The sequence below is a fragment of the Lolium perenne genome, chromosome 5 (genome assembly GCF_019359855.2).
Source record: "Lolium perenne isolate Kyuss_39 chromosome 5, Kyuss_2.0, whole genome shotgun sequence".
In the NCBI taxonomy this organism is placed as follows: Eukaryota; Viridiplantae; Streptophyta; class Magnoliopsida; order Poales; family Poaceae; genus Lolium; species Lolium perenne.
Genome location: NC_067248.2, coordinates 6,617,294 through 6,637,318, shown reverse-complemented (window position 1 = coordinate 6,637,318; position 20,025 = coordinate 6,617,294). Strand labels below are relative to the sequence as shown.

The following is a 20,025-nucleotide window of genomic DNA, read 5'->3' as shown; positions in this document are numbered from 1 at the left end:
CAAGTGAGAAAAGCTTTCTTCTTCGGTCTAAATTACTCTTTCTTCTTCACCGGCAGCCTCCCAAAGAGCGTTAACATGGGGCTATCATGGGTGGAAGCAGTATTTTCGTTGGAACCCACATAATTCTTTAGGGAGGCGTTTGGGGGCTACCTTTGGAGATGCTCTCACCATGTACAAATAGCTAAGAGCATCTCCACCGTGGCGCCCTATATTGTGACCAGCAACACTGCCATCCAAGCTCTATGGGAGGCTCCGACACTCGTTCCCTCTGTATTCGGTGGTGTTGGCCGCAAAAGCAACCCCAACAAAAATCCCCCAAAAGAAAATTTCGGCAACCTAATTGAAATAAACTTAGAATATTTCATTCAAATTTAAGATTTTTTACAAGATTTGAATCAAATTTGACTAAACCTAAACAAAACCCTAGATCAGCTACGTGTGTTTGTAGACATATTTTATGGGTCGAGAGGAAAGCCCACCCGGTGTCCACCCAAGAAAGAACCATGACGGAGGCCTAACTGGCTAGGCGAGGATCAAGATGGATCCGGATGGAAGCCCATAGGTTGAAGTGTTGGAGCGCACGGTCCAGATTATTAGTTGGCATATGACTCCGCCTCTAGTCAACTAGGTCTTGCTTTGTAAACCCCTAGGCCCGGTGTAGTAGATAAGTCGGCCCTCAGGTAGCCTAATGGTAGGAATCAACATCATTGTAACTCGATACTTTGTTGCCCGCATAGTGAATTATAGAAGGAGTACATATCCGCCATGGATCTTGAACCTAGGTAAATTGTGTGTCGTGTCGTCTCGTACACTAGGTCGTAGACTCCATCTCTCTTTAGGGCGCGAGTTACCCTCTATGGGGTACTCATCTATGCTACCACGAAAGTTGGTGCCCACTGTGGGGCATGTGCTACCGAGAGTTCATGTACGGGCGGGAGCTTCGCACGGAATCGGTGACACCATCAGTCATGTCTTCTACTACGGCAACTTCCCGGCTGACGCGACTTGGGTTCCCGCTTCATTCAACTCGGTCACGCACAAGATCGTCATGTTGGGGGGGGGGGGGGGGGGGTTGTACATCTATATTCATCATCAACTTCGACGCTAGCCATTCAACGACAGTCTCATCTGCAAAGTATGTGGCCCCACACGGATCTGGATCTGCTTTGTCCGTAGAGATGGCTGAGTTCGAGATCTGCAAAAACCCCACCATACCCAGCCCTAAGGCGGAGATCGAGGTGGAAGATAAATCTCAACCTGCAAAAATAAACGCATACACACTTCTGCTCCGGTGCTCCACCCTTCGCAAAACTCTAGCCATGACAAAAACAAGGACGGTGGAGATCTTCTCATACCCCTTTGTAAGCGGGGCATGATCGCGAAATAAATAAAAAACTGACATGTATCATGTAGTTATTCCTATGGCCCACATTGTCTTGTACGAGTAATTTCTATACGTATGTCGTACTAATGCGGTCACATGCGTGTGTGACGTGGGGCTGTATTTAGACAGCTGGGATGGTTACCTGGTCACATGACCTCTTTTTTTCTGACGCGGGGTATAGATACCGTATGTATACAAACAGGTATAGGTGGACTGGATATATATTTTGAGGGATCTAAGGTAGGAAAAAAATATATAATCCCCCAACTTCGATTTGGGAGGAGCGCTGAAGCAGGAGGCACGCATACGCAGCCAAGTGAAGTGAGCGGCAAAATGAGGCGTACGTTGTCCCGGCCCTCCCTGTTGGGACCATTCCCTGTTGGGACCATTTCGGAGAGCGGCAAAATGAGGCGTACGTTGTTGTTTCGCGTGTTTCCTGCCGACGTAGATAGAAGATCATTAATGTCCATGCGTGTCTCTTCCCATCAAAAGACATGCATAAGCTAAAGCTAGCTTGGGCATTCTTCCGCGTCAGAGTCCAGACGATGCATCGAGTTTGGTTACGTGTTTAGACTTGCAGCTTTTCAAAGTTCATTTTATCCGGCCTTTTTTATATAGAAAATATATCAGCCTGCTCCAAAATGACCTTATACAATTCATGAATAACAAACAAGATTCTAGCGTTTATATAAGTACGAAATGACCGTCTCACATAATTTTGGTGACCCTCGGGGTTCTCCAGCCTATTAGTACATAAATAAGTCATCTCGAACGTTTTTCTTAATTATCTGTTTGGAATAGACATTTTCACAGACGGTTTGTGCTTTTATAGCCGTTTCACAGACAATTTGTGCTTTTATAGTTTGTTCGGATGTACGAACCTTCCAAATGGCGTCTATTAGTGAGCCATTTGGGTTCTGAACCAACTTCTCGGAGGGTTCTTCCATTTGTACAGTTTATCTCCGTTCCTAAATATAGGGTGTATAGTTTTTGGCATGAAAATTAAGAAACGCACATTGAGGACAAGTTACACGAGTTTTGGGTAAGATTACCCCTGAATTATTGCTTTTAGAAAATAGAGAAGTTAGCATGAGCTAAGAAAATGCAATCGAATCCGTAAAAAAATGTCCAACTGAGTGGTTCTACGCAATACACCTTATATTTTGGAGCTTTTTTGGAAAAAAAAAACTATACACCTTATATCAAGGAACAGAGGGAGTATATTTTATGGAGAACCATTAAGAATAAGAGTTTTTTACCATACATTGTACTACCTATCCATAAATATATGTAATCCCATCTCAAGCCCAGTCGAGAGAAATACGCCCCTCGTGTTGTCTTCGGGTGGCACGGGGGAAATCCTAGAAATCACCACCGCCATGGTTTTAGGAGGGAGCAACGCGAAGTTCTGCTATATGTTGCCACCATGAAACATGTTTTTAGTTCCATGGTGAATTCATAGGCGGAGAATGGCATGGAAGTTGTGATCTATGCGAGTAACAAAGTTATGTGGTGTTGCCAAGACCATTGACAATATGCTTTATGTTGTGAAAGATAGAATCTAGGGTCAAATATTGGCGTTAAGTGTATAAATATGATTTTTATGTTAACGGATCCGTTCATCGAAGGGTTATCACCAATTTATGATTATGTTGCTGGCATATAGGTCATTGAAAAGCTCTTTGATCATGAAAATAAGAACAGCTGAATCAGATAATATGTTTTCCATTTCAATTTAGATTCATGTACTATATGTAAAGAGGTTCAATGTCATTTATTTGGTTGTTGTAACATTTTATTTTTGTGTGTTATTTCTATTAAGAGTGTGATTATGACGCTTGTTAACAATACGATCAAGCAAAAAATATTAAAATTTGACTGTCAGTTATAACAAGCAGAGAGAAACAGAGGGAGCTAGCTTGGCTCCCAAGTGGGTGCCCTGATCGGGAGGCACCAAAATAAGAAGAACATGGTCCTGGTCTCGTCTCCTTGACACCTAAGTATATAAGGGAATGACTCCTCTGACGAAGACCGATGACCACCCCTGGCCTCCAAGAAGGCAGTGCCAGCGACGTCTCTGCACACCTTCTTCGACCAAGCAATGGGATACACCATGCATGTATCCAGCAGGCACGGGGAATTTATTTTCCATCTATAGGTTCATCTCCTAATCTCTCTGTTGATATGTAAATTAGGTGCTCTAAATGTGACCAGTTAAGGTCAATGTATTCCCTAATGATGATTAAATTCTAACTTTGCTGACCGGTGAAAATTTATGGCATGGCAGCTGACAGAGTAACAAAAATCTAGGGAGAGATGATTTTCAGAGCAAATTCTCAGTGCGCATCCTTATCTAGACTGTCTATACCGCATCAAGATCCGTGCTAGCTTTTTTCCCTCTCAAATAACTTCTCATTTTTATATGTCACACCATACAATCCTTGAACTTGAAATTTTGCAGTTAAACATAACAACGAGAATGTGGGAAAATATTTTGGAATTTTTATGTCATTATGTGTATATATATATTTCAAGAATTTATTTTAAATTTTAAAATATTTGAATTTCTATATTGCAAAATAATCCAAACTATATTCCCCATTCTATTTGTTATTTTTAGTGACTTGCAATTTTTTTTAATATTCTATAATTTGAGAGATATAAAAAAGGAAAACTCAAAAAATGTGAAAGCGCACCTGCTCTATTTATGTTTTTCCAAAATCTAGGGTCCTCATTAGTTGAAGCCAACATGTTGCGAACGTATGAAGTTACTCCAAGATGGTCGTACAAGTTTTTTCAGTGAAAGGATTCAGAGTACTCACGCAAACTGTTGAAGAATTGCCGACAAACGGTAAGAGTCAAACTAAAGGTGATGCTTTCTAGCATGGGCATGGGCGCATTACCATGCTATTTTGGGGCTAATACGTTGGTAGTATATGTATGTAACTATGTACGGGCTAATGCCAGCGATCTCATTGTGACCTTGACCGTGATGTCGCCGGCTGCGCACGCAAATCATTCTCTCGACGGAGTAGTATATGTGTGGCACCGCCGATCAGGCTGTAGAGAGTACATGCTGTGACCGGCCAGCCAGTATGTCCAGCTCCTCCATCGTGCTGCTGATCGGCGCCTCCATGACCGTGTTCCTCGTCCTCTCCCTCGTCACCTTCCTCTGCGCCAACCGGCAGCAGCTGCGCAGCGTCGTCGATGCGGAGCTTGGGCGCGGCCGAGCGTGCGCCGCGGGCATCGACGAGGACGCCCTGGCTGCGTACCCGACCATGATGTACTCGAAGTTGAGGCGGGACCATGGTCGAGTACCTCCCTTTTGGCTGTCGGGATCCACGGAAGAGATTGGCTCTGGTGAATTAGCCGATCCAGGCGTTCCCCAGAACCTAGCCTGGAGGTGCTTTGACGCGCGTGCCAGCTACAACACAGCCGCAAACTAGTAATCCAACCACACTATTTTTTGCTTTCAGGGTCTAATTGGCATATGTGCGAGCTACCAATCGCGTTCTATGATCACGCCTCCGCGTGAGCGCTGTCGTAAATAGACTGGGCTAGCGGTCGATGGCCAGGATGGAAATCGCCTAGCATGGGCCCTTGATGAATGATCGCTTCTTAGAACATCAGTTTTTGTTCCTCGCCGTAAACTATAGCCGTATGCATCGATTGATGCAGAGGCTAATGAGATTCCCCCATTTAAAAAAATGAAGGTGCCTTTTACAGCGGTCCCACCACCATTAGTGAATTATTACTGACATCCCACGTCACTCTTCTTGACAGGAGAAAAGAAAACTCCTCGCCCTGTTTCATTCATTTGACGAGAGTATCAAAACCCAGGGTCTTCAACCTCAAGGTGCAGCCAACAGGTTGCGAACAGCAGAAAGCTTCTTGTTTCAGGCTAAACGCATGATGCTACCACTTGGAAGTTACTTACTCGGCTAAAGAGATTGAAAGTTTCAGACTACCACAGAAGAGTCGTTGACGAATTGTGGAGAAACAGTAAGAGTCAAACCAAACGTGATGATGATTCTTGGTTTGGCCATTACCGTGCTAATTTGGGGCTAATTCTTTGGTAGTATATATATGTAGCTACGTACGCACGTAGCTAATACCAGAGATCTGGTTTTGATCTTCTTGACCGTGACGTGGCCGGCCGCGCATCCGAATCATTCCCTCGACGCACGGACGGACAAATTCAGTATCTCTGCTACGTCGTGCTATATCTGTGGCAGTGTCATCAGATTAATCTGTCGTCGCTGCAGGCTGCTCAGTTTGCTGCGACCACGTACAACCTGCCATGGCCGGTCCCTCCACCGTGCTGCTGCTCGGCGCCTCCATGGCCGTGCTCATCGTGCTCTCCGCCGTCACCTTCCTCTGCGCCAACCGGGTGCACCGCGCGTCACGGCGGAGCGCCGTCGGCGACCAGGACGCGGAGCTGGGGCGCGGCGGCCGAGGGTGCACCGCGGCCGCGCCAGGGATCGACGAGGCCGACCTGGCCGCGTACCCGACGGCGGTGTACTCCAAGGCGGCGACCGGCAAGGAGGAGGAGGAGGAGGGCACGCAGTGCGCGGTGTGCCTGGCGGAGTACGCGGACGGCGACGAGCTCCGGCGGCTGCCGGGGTGCCTCCACGCCTTCCACCGGCGCTGCGTCGACGACTGGCTGCGCCGGCGGCCGAACTGCCCGCTGTGCCGGTCCTCGCCGGCGCCGACCAACACCAGCAGCGCATGCTAATTAACTGTCGCGGCGTCAGCCCCAGCATGTCGATCGGGAACATTATTGATTCCGCATAGCGGCGATATGTGCCCGTTCTTGGCTTCTCTTACATATACGTACGGATCTTTCCTTCCACGCAAAGAGGAACGTAAAGCTTGCTTGGCATGTTCATGTGGATTAGAATAGATTGTTGACGATGGATTCATTTTTGGTTACATGTATTTACTAGCGGCAATTTTATTTGTTTCTTCTAGCGGTTACGCTAAATCTAATTCATCTCGGACTTATACTACTCCTTGTTTAGAGAAAACATTTCAGCCTACATTAGAGAGCTATTTGACCACAGGTTCCAATAATTATATATTAAGTACCTTTTCATCCTAATGGTTGCAAAATGAACTTGGCGACATATGAACTCGCGTCAACTTGGCATTTCATTGGTCCAACAGTGTATGTGGAGCCCATTGCAGAAGGTGGGCTCTTTCGTATAAGGTAGGTGAAAATAGAACATGCTACTATTTGGGCATGGATGCGGCGCGGCAGAGGTTGTTTCTGCATTCGAGGCGTCTAAGACTCTGTCTTTTGTAGAAATAGGAAGGGCGAGAGGCGGCTTCCGTGGCCACTACGGGTCGAATTACCTGAATTAGCACATGTCATCCAGCATCCAAATCCGAGTGCGCGGATGGGAGCACCGAATCGACGAGGAGGAGCTTGCCCCCGGTAGCGGCTGCGCTCCTAAGGGCGATAAAATGCGATATGTTCTGAGGATGGATTTTCGCAATGCCCCCAACAATGAAGCTGACTATGAAGCCTTGTTGCATGACTTGCTATGGACAAAGCATGTGGTGCTACTCGCCTCATGATTTATGAAGATTTAAACCTGGTAGTACAACAAACAATGAAGCAATGTGATGCGGTTAATGAAAACATTGTCGCATATCTGATATGTATAATCTCCTCAAGGGAAGTTTTGACGGATGTGAGCTCAATCATAATAGCTCGTGTAACATCCCAGGATTCCATACAATTGCGGGGTAGATTTAGGAAAGGGATGTGCATCTCATCGTAAAATCTGGGGAAATTTCGGTTTTTATTGCATAACACATCAAAGGGGGATCAAGTTTCTCTCTCGACACTATCTAGGGTTTAGGGTTTCGAGAGTGCGATAAACTTTGACATGACCTCTTTGCATTTAGGTTTTGCATAATAGATGTTCATCATCTTGATTGAAAGTGAAACTTAAAAAGGAAATGAGTTTGAATTCAAATTCAAACTCAAACAATTCAAATTGAATAAGATATTATATAATTCAAATCATAATATTGAATTTATACAAATAATAATAAAAGATAAATACATGTACAATATAAAGCTCAACATAGAGAAAACTTGATCTTTATTAATCAACACAAGGATACATTGTCAATTACAACATTCCTTATATATTACATTAAATCAAATAATAAGGAAAACAAATGAATAAAAAGGGAAATTACAAGTATCTAAACTAAAACCCTAGCTACTGTTCATCTTCTTGATCATGAAGAGCATCTTGATGATCTTGAATTCTTCCAAACCTGCACAATCAACAAAACCAGAAGCATCACATTGCACAGCCACTTGGCTGTTAGAAAGAAATCAACACATAGGATAAGCTTTGATCAGCCGAGCTGATCCACACCCAGGGAACAAGTCCGAACCAGCACAAGCACACAGCTCACAAGGCTTGGTGCATGTCCAACACCACACAGCCACACATGCTAGTCACCAAGCTTACAGCACCTTGCCGTCGACCAAGGAGCTCACCACAAGATGGTATAAAAGCTTTACAGCCCAAAACTCTAGAGTTCATCGACACAAGCACCAGGATAAGCAAGAACAGTAGAACAGCAAGAGTGTCCATGGCTTATTCCATCAAGAACAAGCAGCTGTTGAGCAAGAAATGGTGAAGTAGCACCAGCAGTTCACAACAAGGTGGAGAAGGGCAAGCACATCACCAACCAAGCATCAATTGAAGCAAAACCTCTACATCAGCAACCATCTAGGAGCTGGAGTGAGGTATACCAAAAATTTATGGGCAAGCACATGGTTTTGCTCATAGTTGCACAGCATGCACAACACACCCAAGCCATAGGGTAGGGCTACCCTAGTGCATCATCATTTGGTCCTAGACCATGTGATGCTGGCAAAATAGGGAGAGGCCAGAGATACAAATCACTAAGGACCCAGGGTATGCCCAAATGAATCACCACAGAGGCAATCAAAAGAATTCAGTATGGATTTAATCCACTGCAAGCCTAACCAAATTCACCTAGCAGCACAAGCCTAGTATAACCATCAGAAAAATAGAAAGATAAGTGTCTATATGATTTTCAACATCAAGTGATACTGGAATCAAATGGTTGATCACCAGTAGCCTTGCACAGGAATTATACCAAGTGGTAGGAGCAACCATATCTAGCAGTAATCTACTGCTAGGGTCACAACAACTACATATCCTTACTCACAAACCAGCCAAACACATTTATCATCACTCCAAAGAGTTCAGAGATAAGTTAGGGTGCCAACTATAGTTGGTTTCCATCCAAACTTATATAAATCAAATAGGAAATCATCACTGCATCAAGCAGTTCGTTCCATATGTCTGAATTTATGAAGCAAAACTTCACAAACAAGTATAATCAGTAACAGCAAGCCTACACAGATGATACATATGTATCTGATGAATCACCAGCCACCAATAATGCTTTTACAAGCATAAGCAACCACCAGTACATGGTGAGGAGCTTCATAGACAAGCAGCAACATAATACAATATATAATACATGCATATATGAAGCCAGTAAGCACATGTATATACATATGATGATCACATGGTCATCCAAGGCCCACAAATACAGGCAGGAGCAACTGCAAGTAATTGCAGTAGCAAAAACAAAGGCATATCATCACTTCATAATTGTATCCAGAAGCACAGCAATAAGAATTGATGCATCCCTGCAATAGGCAACACAAGTATAGCATAGCAATGCATAGCATGAGATCAACAAGCATCACTGGCACTTGCATAAGCAAGAACTGCTCACAACAGTTGGCTAGGGTAACCTCACAGAGGTGAACATGAATAGACAGTAGCCATAACAGCAGCTAGAGCAGCACATCCATAAGCAGCAGCAGCAGTAGCCTAGCAACAGCATGGCAAGGCCAAGAGCATGGCAGTAGTAGGAGTAGAGCAAGTTTAGAAGTACTGGCAAGGCCAGTACCGTAAGGAGAGGGATGACTAGTGCATCCAGAGGAAGGAGATGAAGGAGGAGCAAGAGAGAGAGGTAGCAGCAGCACATACCTGGGAGCAGGAGCACGTAGACGCAGCCATGGCGGCACGACGGCACAGACCGGCCACGGCAGCGCCAAGCCGCGGCCAAGCCAGGCCACGCCGAGCACCACCGCCCCCAGCAGGCCACCAGCACGCCGCCGAGCAGCACCGGGAAGGCCTGGAACGCCTGCCCGACGCGCATCGCCGGAGGAGGCCGCAACCCTAGTTGCAGTAGGGGTCGTGGACGAGCGGGAGGCGCCGTCCCTTCCAAATCGACGCGGACAGGAGGCTGCAGCGTCATGGGGCGCGTCGATTGCGACCCACGGCGAGGGCCAGGACCGCCAGAGTCGGCCGAAATCGACCGGCGACGGAGGAGGCGAAAAGGGAATCGCGGGAGCGATTAGGGTTAGGGTTTCCGACGCGCGAGAGAGAGTGGGGGTCGAATCAGGCCGGATGTGCCGGACCAGGTGGGTTGGTCTGACCTAACAAGGTGGGTCGGCCTAACCAGTGGGCCCAGGGGCAAAATGGTCATTTCACAAGCCCCTTTAATTTGAAACTTTGCACTAAATCCAAAAATCCTAGAAAACTCTAAAAAAAATAGAATAAAATATGAAAACCACTTTAAAAATTATGCTCTACTCCAAACAAATACTTATTTCAAAAGATTAACCAAAGTAAAAATTGATTATTAAAAGAATAATTATTCATCCAAAGAATAAAATAATAATAACTGGAATATAAATAAATCTCATGTTTTTCTTAATAATCAACCAAGTCCATAAATATTATTGGACTTAAATCTTATTGGAAACATTTCAAAATATTATTTTACTCTTAAGGAGTAAACATAAATATTTATTATTCCTAAAACTCTAGACAATTAAATTAAAACCCTAAAAACACCAGCTAGGGGGGGGGGGCGACAACCTAAAAACACCAAAAGCATGCATCAATTGGATCTTTAACCATTGCCCATATCGGACAATTATGCTATCTTTCAGAAACCGAGGACAAGGGTCAGTCCACACCATCCAACTGCAATACCTTGCAGTATTCAAGCAAGTTCATCGCTTGCTCATGTCACTTTGAGTATTTTTACCAAATTACTTGCAAAGTACTATACTTATCACTCTTGCATCAAAAACAAAATATTATTTTCATAACTATGAATATGCCTATGTGGTGGGCAATGGAACCATGGTATGAGCCTGGTGGAGGTTCAATTGCAATGGGTTTATATTCACATAGGATTAACAACAAATGTCGTTCAGTGATTCTTGCGCCGTAATACCCATGTTTACCATAAGATCTGGAGTGGGACGGAGTAGTCAGCTGTTCTTTTCCCTCTCGCATACCAACGGATACAACTGCAGGTGGCCAGTATGCAGATACTTAGGCGGGGAGGAAGCCCTCATAGCTTCTACTGCGGGTTGTATCTATGATGGATTGTAACAGGTTGGCCCAGGGATTGCTCATAGAGTCGATCGAGGCCAGTGGTTTACAAAAGGGTGGGTATGCGGGGTCGCGGGAAGGCCATGTGATTGGCTATGACTTATACCTGACCTCACACCAAGGAAGTGTGGACGAGAACTAGACTCGGCTGGTAACAAGGATAAGTTCTCTTATGGGTAAAGTAACACACCTCTGCAGAGTGTATCAAATTGTGGCTTGTCACTCCCTTTTCTGGGTTTGGAACTGCGAACGCTGCTGGAAAGGAACTCCATGAAGTTCTAGGCACCCGGTGAAGGCTGGCGGACATAGCTCTTCAGAATAAAAGCAACCTTTTGAACAAATGTTTACAAAAACCGGCATTGCCTTGGACTTTCTGGTTCATGGCCGTAGCTAGTGCATAAAACACCTCTTTCCTATAATGAACTTGGTGAGTATGCTCGTACTCATCCCTCTTTAAATCCCATGCTTAGATTGCCAGAACAGCACTGGGGGGGGGGGGGGACAACGAGGAAGGTGACTACGCGGAGGATGTCTGCTACGAGGAGCTAGATCTCTCGGGAGGCATCGAAGGGGTGGCCTACCTGATTGAGTACGGAGCTGAAGAGACCGAGGAGGAGGCATAAGTCAGTAGGGTTACCTTAGTAGTAGTCGGGCAGCACCGAACAATGTAGAATAAGCTGCTCGAGTAGTAATGGTCCTAAGGCTAGTTCTACTGTTAGTTCGTAGGCTTTGTAGAGTTCAACTGGAACTCCGGAGTTATCCTCTACGGACCCAAGAGGAGCTCCCTTATGATGTACATTTTTGGCTTGTAATAATATTAAGTGAGTAAGTTTGGACCAGCTATGTTTCTGTTGTACCACTCTGAGGGATGTGATATTTGCGGATTGGTACTTCACACATGTTATATCCACGGCCAGCATACTACAACATGCAGTGGTATGCAGGTTTACTACAGTTGGTATCAGAGCAAAAGCTTTGACCTTAGGTTGGAACCTAGTTAATGGGAAGGCATGTAGGAGTCAAATAGGAGTAGTAAAGGATTCTCTAAAAATATGATGTCTATTCACTTGAGAATAATACATTCATATCTTTTAGTGCGATAATTCTTTATTATTACTATTATGATGCATTATTCCTAATACTATATCTTTTCTTATCCACAGCCAGACATGGCAAGCGTACGTCTGGGACGAAATGTTAAGGTGAAGACCTCAAGTCTGGATGACTATGATGGTGGACTTGCAAACATACTACGTGCTTTGTTGCTCGAATTTGGGTGTGATCCCCAGATTCGAGTGATGAAGTACATGCACTATGATGGCCCAGTATTAGCCAAATGCAGAGTTGGACTCCAACTACCTGCAGAATTAGGGATGAGCCCAGTAATGCCTGCAGGAGAGGCAAGAATCATTAGGACAGCCTACCATATTGCTATCCTAAAAGCCATAACCGAGATACGTGAGCATAAGACAAAAGATCTTATTGGCTCCGAGTTTGCCCACATACCACACATGGAGGAGGATGAGGATCCTACACTTAACCATTTCAAATTCGCCAGGAAGAAACCTGCCGAAGCAGCCAAATATATGGATAACTGTAGGAATCTGCTAACCTTATTCTTTCAAATGCATCGCCATCTGGTTGGTGCAATTGATAGCATGTTGGAGGAGTTTACCGAACCCAAGGAAGAATCCAAAGGCAAAGAACCTATGGAGGAGGAACCTCGTACACCGGTATATTCTACTGGTGATTACATCAGCATAGATGCTCGTGAGCCAGAATCCAATCCACCAACACCCAAATATTTTCCTAGTAGCTCCTATGGAGGTTATGAACCAGGAGAAGAGTCAGGGAACGCAAGACGTTCCGTCACCCCAATAGAAAACTCTACAGGGTGGCATTTTGAACCATTCATGGGTACCGAAACTGATCCGATTCGGTGTGACCCAAAGATGGACGAGGATGCCATAAACCAATATAGAAACTTTCAGTATGGAGTGGGAGACTATGAAGAGAATCCCATAGTCATTGAGTCAGATCCCGAAGAGGGGAAGACATGTAAGGTGAAAAGGGAGGAGTGTTTCGGAAGTAGGGGAAGGCGAGGACCTTTCGATATGAACACTTCCGAATACACCGGAAATGTGTCTGTCGAGGAAGAGGAGTATCCCACGGGGGATACATATGCATCGTTGAATAACTATTTCATGATGACAGATTTCTCCCTGGGATCTTCTTCAGACTCTGACTACCAGCCGACTAGAAGGCCGTATGTTCCGGATACCATTAGGAGAACAACTCGTTCGACCGGATGGATGCCTGGAATGTATCAGGAACAACACTATGCGTAGTGGACTACCACTGGAGGCGAAAGTGACATACTATGTACCATATGTATGATATTGTATATTAGTTAAGTAAGCTTGTACGCTACATCCAATAAGTGAGTTGCATACTCATATAGTTTTAAGGGTATTGTAACATTACTTGTTTTTGTATAAACAAGGTATATGTTTTGTGTGATTTGGATTTGCTTCTTGATTTCCATTGCGTGACTAGTTCTGTGCACAAAGTTGAGCTCAGAAAACTTGCGCATGGAGTAACTATGAGTTTCGCTTTGTGTAACAGTACTAGGGGGAAATGTCGGGACCGAATGGTGAGGAGAGTGAGGCTCAGCGCCTCGAACGCGAAGCAAAGCAGAAGGAGGAAGCTGACGCAGCTTCAGGAACACAATTTCTACCACCACCACCTCCAATGACACAGCAGAACTTTATACAATATATGCAAATGATGGAGGAGAGACAGCGCATTACGTTGGAGCAGCAGAATAAGTTCTTTCAGGAACTTCTGCAACAGAATAGGGTGGAGAGGCCGGAGAACCAAAGAGTCACTTTATCCGACTTTTAGAATGCCAAACCAGTTCCTTTCGCATCCGCAACCGAACCTATGGATGCCGAGGATTGGCTCCTGGATACTGAGAGAAAGCTGAACACCGTAGGATGTAATGACGAAGAGAAGATCAGATACGGCACACATCTGTTATGTGGACCCGCAGCAGCCTGTTGGGAAAACATTGTGGCAGTGCACCCTATCGGTAGAGTGTTTACCTGGGCGGAGTTTAAAAGGAAGTTTAGGGATGCTCAAGTTCCAGAAAGTATTATGGAACTGAAAAGGAGGGAATTTGAGAACTTGGAGCAAAAGGAGAATACCATCATGAAGTATGTTCGAGACTTCTCAGCATTGTCTCGTTATGCTGGAGATGAGGTCAATACGGATGAAAAGAGGAAGAAGAGGTTTCTGAGAGGTCTGCATCCATACCTTAGGATGCAGTTGAGAATGTTGAAGGCCAAAGAATTCCAGGAGTTAGTGGATGCAGCAATAACCATGGAGGACGACTTCAAGCAAGTCCAGGAGGAAAGACGCAAGAGAGCCAAGTTTGAACCCAAGAATTTCATCAACACCAAACCTAATACCAACCTTAGCTTCAAACCCAGATTTACATCTGGAGGCAACAGACCACAGCAGGGATCTGGGAACAATCCCAACAATGTCACATGCAAGAACTGTGGATTCCGTGGACATACTACCGCAGACTGCAGGAGGCCAAAGGTGGTATGTTTTAGATGTCGCAAGGAAGGGCACATGAAAAGAGACTGCCCGAATCAAGGACCTGGCGGAGGAAGACCTGGGGGAGGTGCACCAAACAAGAATGGAAATCACGGCAGTAGCTGGAAAGCAAAGAAGCCATATGGGAAGCTGAACTGTACCAGTTTGGGGGAGGTGATCACTTCGGATAAGGCAGTAATAGGTACGCTTCAGATCCTTACCCATCCTGGCAAAGTTCTTTTTGATACTGGTGTAACTACATCATTCATTTCCAAGCAATTCATCGATCAATATGGAATTAGATGCACTAAGTTAGAATACCCCATTACCATTTTATCCACGGGGGGAACGATCCTAGTAACCCATGTCAAGCAAGAGCAAGTCATAATGATACACAGATGTGTATATTATGCCGACTTGTTTGTCTTACCTATGAAAAACATAGCAGCAATTCTGGGTATGAACTGGTTAGAAGAAAACGGAGCTTTGATAGACTGAACTGATAAGACAGTTGTCGTCGTGGGGAACAGACAGATGCCATGGGATGGCTTAAGTTGGGGCCGAATGTGCGCTAGAGGATTCGGGGGAGGGTTTGGTTATCTGGAAAGATACCGGTTTGTGTTGAGGAACTTGGCCAAGGGCCAGAGGTTGAAGAACGTACGGTACAAACCTTGCTCTATTCGCTACAGAATCAACCTCCTGATCGCCCCGCGCAGGGGTGCGCCCCCTCTCCTTATATAGGGGAGAGGGTGGCTTACAGGGGAAGAAACCCTAATGGCATCTTTGACTAGACAAACTACTTTACAAAGCCACTTTGGCCAGAGATGACACCGGTATCTTCTTTATACAAGGGCTGGTGACGCCCTCCGGTACCTTTTACGTCATCTTCTGCTTTGGCTTCAGAGCTTCGATTAAAGCTGATGTGCTTCGCTCATCCTTGTCTTCTAGTCCTTGGCGGAATCTTTGACCAGAATGCCGACATGCTACAGTTGGATCATGCCGGTACTCCGGCCTCTCTCATTGACATGGGCATACCCTTCGGGTACCCATTATTAGTATACCTGGATCGGCTCGGCCCAATATGGAGAAGGCCCAACAAGGCAACCCGAAGAAGTAGTCGACTAGGACTCTTGTAAAACCCTAGGCTGGTTGCATATATAAAGCTAGCCAGGGCACCCGAAATAAGGAGAGAAAACAGATAGACAGAATAGAGACAACATAGCTCCGCCTATGGCGGCACCATGTAAACATATTATGCTCATATCCTGGATTGCTAGCAGCACGTAGGGATCCTCCACCGAGGGGACCCGAAGCTGGGTACGTCGTGTGCCTAATCTCGACCCCGGAATCTCCATCGTCGCTCTCTCCCGAAACCCTAGTCTACAATACGTAGGCATTGCCGAGGTATTCCCTCGTCAATTGGCGCCGTCTGTGGGAATCGCGACGCTGGATTTTGTTATCCGGGCGAGATCCGTCGAGTTCATCAACATCATGAGCAAAGTTGAAGTCGAGAAAAAGAATCAAGTCGACCCTGGAAGAGCAACGGGAAAGCGACGGCTATGAATTACGTACGAGTAGAAGAAAGTCCACAAGAGATATCATCGGCAGGCAGCAAATCAATCAAAGCCGGTTGAATAGCTGGAACAAATCCCAAGGAGACAATCAAGCAAACTAATCTACGAAGCAGCAAATTTTCGCGAGAAAGCGGAACCATCAGATGCTCACAACGAAGAAGAGATTCCACGATAGGAGAAGAGGCATACTTCTGCACGTCTGCTCAAAGGACAGCTCTGATTCGGTTCAGAGTCAGTCTGGCGTTACCTGCTCATCCAGGAAGTTTCACGATGAGAACATGGATTGGTCTTCACGTCAATCAAAGGCTGGAGCCACCACGTGCAAGTTCAATTTAATCCGATGATATATACTACTAAGCCAATGCATTGGATTATGAGATTCTCCTCAAGGTCGTACAGTGAAACACTATCAAGACGGTCAAGATTGACCCGCCCAGGTGCTATTTTTTCTAGTTCATCTTCTCGTATTTTAATTCTACAAACATATCGGTTTTTCGCCTTCTACTATTATGTGCATGCAGATTCAGTTATCCAGACCGACAGAGACAACCCGATATCTAGAGATAACCCGATAACTCGGCAGCTTGCGCCCAGGATTTTTTTGCGCCGTAATATTATTGCAGCTCGAGAATAAAGCTTCAATTACTTTGTTGCGTCGATACCATTTGCAACCGTTCACTCACCACATTCGGATGCTCACCCATCGTGGACCCGCTACATTGACTTCGTCCGCCACATCGCCTGCGTCCTCTTCATCGACTACGTCCGCAACATCGACTACGCCGTCTAGGCGCCGCACGACTAAATCGACTGTGTTCGCCGCACGACCTGCTTCACATCGGCCCCGTTGCTGCCGATAAATAAGCTAAGTGTTTTTTTTCCAATAGTCAATTATCGTTTACTTCCGCCACACCCGAATACTCGGGGACTGCGTCATTACATTATTACAGCAAATTCACCCAAACACTGGGGCTGCGCCATTACTTCGTTATCACAAATATACTCGGTTGCTTGGTGAATTTCTTCGGCTCTGGATATATCTTCTCCGGCTTAGTGAAATTATTTTCTTCGGCTCAGTGGAATTATTTTCTTCGACTTAGTGGCTTGATCTTTTTCGGCTCAGTGGATTTATTTTCTTCGGATTACTGGATTGGTTTTCTTTGGGTATTTATTGGTTCCCTTATACAATATTACCCGATACGTTTTCGGGTCAGCGGATTCATCTTCTATGATTATTACTGAATTATTCGGGTCAATGGATTCATCTTCTATGATATCAGCGGATTCATTTTCTATGATTTTTACTGGATTCTTCGGGCCAATGGATTCAACCTCTATGATATCGACGGATTTATCTTCAATATATGCTCTATATTTAAATGGCGTAATCTTCAATATGGATTCATCTAAAATACTTCATCTGGGATTCATCTTCGTATATTATTGTCTATGGCTTCATCTTAAATGGCTTCACCAAATATGACGCCGCGACTCCATCAACTTATTTCAACGTCACGCCTAACGCTCGAGGGCTCGACAATGATTTCGCCTCGGGTCACGACTGTGACACAACAAACATGACATCACCCCAGCAGTGCTCGGGGGCTCGGCTATCTCTTCATCAACAATTTGGCGACATTTATTTTCGCTATTTGGTGGTTTCTACTTCGGCTCGAATTTTTCGCTGCACTCGAAGACTTCATCGCGCATCGACTCCGTCGTGCCCAATAAGCTAAGTGTTTTTTTGTTTTACATAAAGTTGATTATCATTTACTTTCGCCGCACCCGACGCTTGGGGGCTGCGCGGCATATATTCACTTTACATATCATCGAATCCGAGCATCTGACACCGCATGCGAAAAAGAGAGTCGAGGAAAAGATAGAAAAAGTTTTTTATTTATGCAGGAGAAAGCCGACGAAATTGTCTACAAGAGAGAACCCGACGAAATTGTCCAAAGGGAGAACTCGACGAAATTGTCTTCAAGAAAGAACAGGACCCGAAGAATTATCTTCAAGAAGGTCCCGAAAAATTATCTTCAAGAAGGTTCCGAAAAATTATCCTCAAGTAGGTCCCGAAGAATTATCTTCAAGAAGGTCCCGAAAAATTATCTTCAAGAAGGTCCCGAAGAATTATCTTCAAGAAGGTTCCGAAAAATTATCCTCAAGTAGGTCCCGAAGAATTATCTTCAAGAAAGTCCCGAAGAATTATCTTCAAGAAGGTCCCGAAGAATTATCCTCAAGGAGGACCCGAAGAATTGTCTTCAGGGAGGACCCGAAGAAATTTTCTTCAAGACCGGTACACTTTCACTTGGCAGTAGCCAGCTTAACTTATCTATCCGGATCAACCTTCAATCAGGTATCTTGATAGTTAAAACAGGGCAAGTTTGCCAGGCCTTTGGCCTACCGGGGGCCATTCCCCCGACATTAGTGCCCGAAGCTGGTATAGTCCGGCGGATCCTATCCGACGGGCCATGTCAGGTTCCCATTCCAAGCGTACCGGATTAATCCTTCCGGTTTCAAGTTAAACCTCCCGGCATCTGAGCCGGACTTACATCAGTATAACGTTCTCGACAAAACCTTCCGGTATCTTTTCCGGTTGCTTTGCCGTTGAATCCTTCTCGGCGAAGTCGAGAATATGTTGGAAGCTGTGCCTGTCAGTGACATGCGCACTGTTTCTGACGCGCCAGTGCCAGGGGCCGAATCCTTCGACTCCCGCGCGCGAAATTAATGCTCCGCACCGGATCCTTGCGGCCGTACCGGATCCTTGTGGCCACTGTGTGGCACCTTCGCGCAGCGCGTGTATATGTGTACCACGTGGCGGCCTACATGCGAAGTGGAGCGGGCCTGGCCGTGTCGCAGCCCACGGACTCCATCGCTATAAAGGGTGCGACGGTTCCCTTTTGTCCCCCACGCCTTCATTCTCGCCTCCGCCAAGTTCCAGTGCCCAAGCGCCCTGAGCCGTTCGAGCCCTCTGCGCCGCCGTCCGTCGTCGAGCCTTCCGACGAACCTCCGCAGGAGCGCGCCGCCGAGTTCGCTCGCACCTCTTCCGTCAAGACCTTGCAGCGCCTTTCTTCTTCAACACTAGAGCACAGCACGGCATCCTCGCCTGCTTCTCCGCTCGCCGCCGCCGCCGCTCTCCTTGACAGGCTCCGGCGAGTCGCCCGGCCCCTCGACCTCCAGGATCTCCGCCGCCGCTCTCTGGTTAGTTTCTTTGAGTCGATTCTCTTCCCCCTTCGTAGCACTGTTTTTCTCTTTATCGTAGATCTTCGCGAAGATATAGGTTTGGGGAAACCTGTTGTTAGTTAGCTTCTGAACTTAGCTGAAAATGTCGTCCGACGACTCTCTTCCGGAACACTCTGCCAGCACCCGGTACAGCGAGAGCCCGGAAATCTCTTCGGGAGAAGAACTCCCGGTAGAGCAAACCGACGATGGGCTCGAGGAGGACCTCGCCCAGACCGAGGAAGATGCCGGTAGCTCTGGTCAAGCTACTGGTGGCCAAGGAAAACATGCCGGCAGCTCGAGCCAGGGCGCCGATGCCAACTTCTCCGGTATAGATCTCAACTCATACACACGCGGAGCCTGGATGGGTTCCGACGTCACCCATGCAGAAATAGACTGGCTCTACCGGTCTAGGAGAATACCGGAGGAGGTGTTCTGCCGGATCCCCGGCGAGGAGCGGGAGCCTGAGCCCCAGCCCGGAGAATATGTAGTCTTCGCTACCCATTTTGAGCGCGGCTTAGGCCTTCCAGTGTCGGATTTCTTCCGGCACTTTCTAGACTTCTACGAGCTTCAGCCCCACCATCTTCCGGGCAACTCTATATTTTACCTTTCTTCCTTTACCGCTTTCATGGAGGGATACGCCGGTATCACTCCTACTGTTGATAATTTTTCTTTCTTCTATAATCTGCGGAAGAATTCGATCCAAGATCGGAAACTTCCGCTCCCTAAACCTTTTATCCGGTGCGGGGGGTGCATCCTTGCG

At 46.1% G+C, this 20,025-nt stretch overlaps 2 protein-coding genes across 2 annotated transcripts; both read left to right on the top strand.

The window, feature by feature from the left end:
• Nucleotides 1–4,479: 4,479 nt before the first annotated feature.
• On the top strand, nt 4,480–4,919 carry LOC127303296 (uncharacterized). Its single transcript, XM_051334042.1, has 2 exons — nt 4,480–4,744; nt 4,861–4,919. Exons 1-2 carry the CDS (start codon nt 4,480–4,482, stop codon nt 4,917–4,919), a joined length of 324 nt encoding a protein of 107 aa, XP_051190002.1.
• A 765-nt stretch (nt 4,920–5,684) lies between these two features.
• Nucleotides 5,685–6,119, top strand: LOC127303297 (E3 ubiquitin-protein ligase Os03g0188200-like). Its single transcript, XM_051334043.1, has one exon. It carries the CDS (start codon nt 5,685–5,687, stop codon nt 6,117–6,119), a length of 435 nt encoding a protein of 144 aa, XP_051190003.1.
• The last annotated feature ends 13,906 nt before the right edge of the window (nt 6,120–20,025 follow it).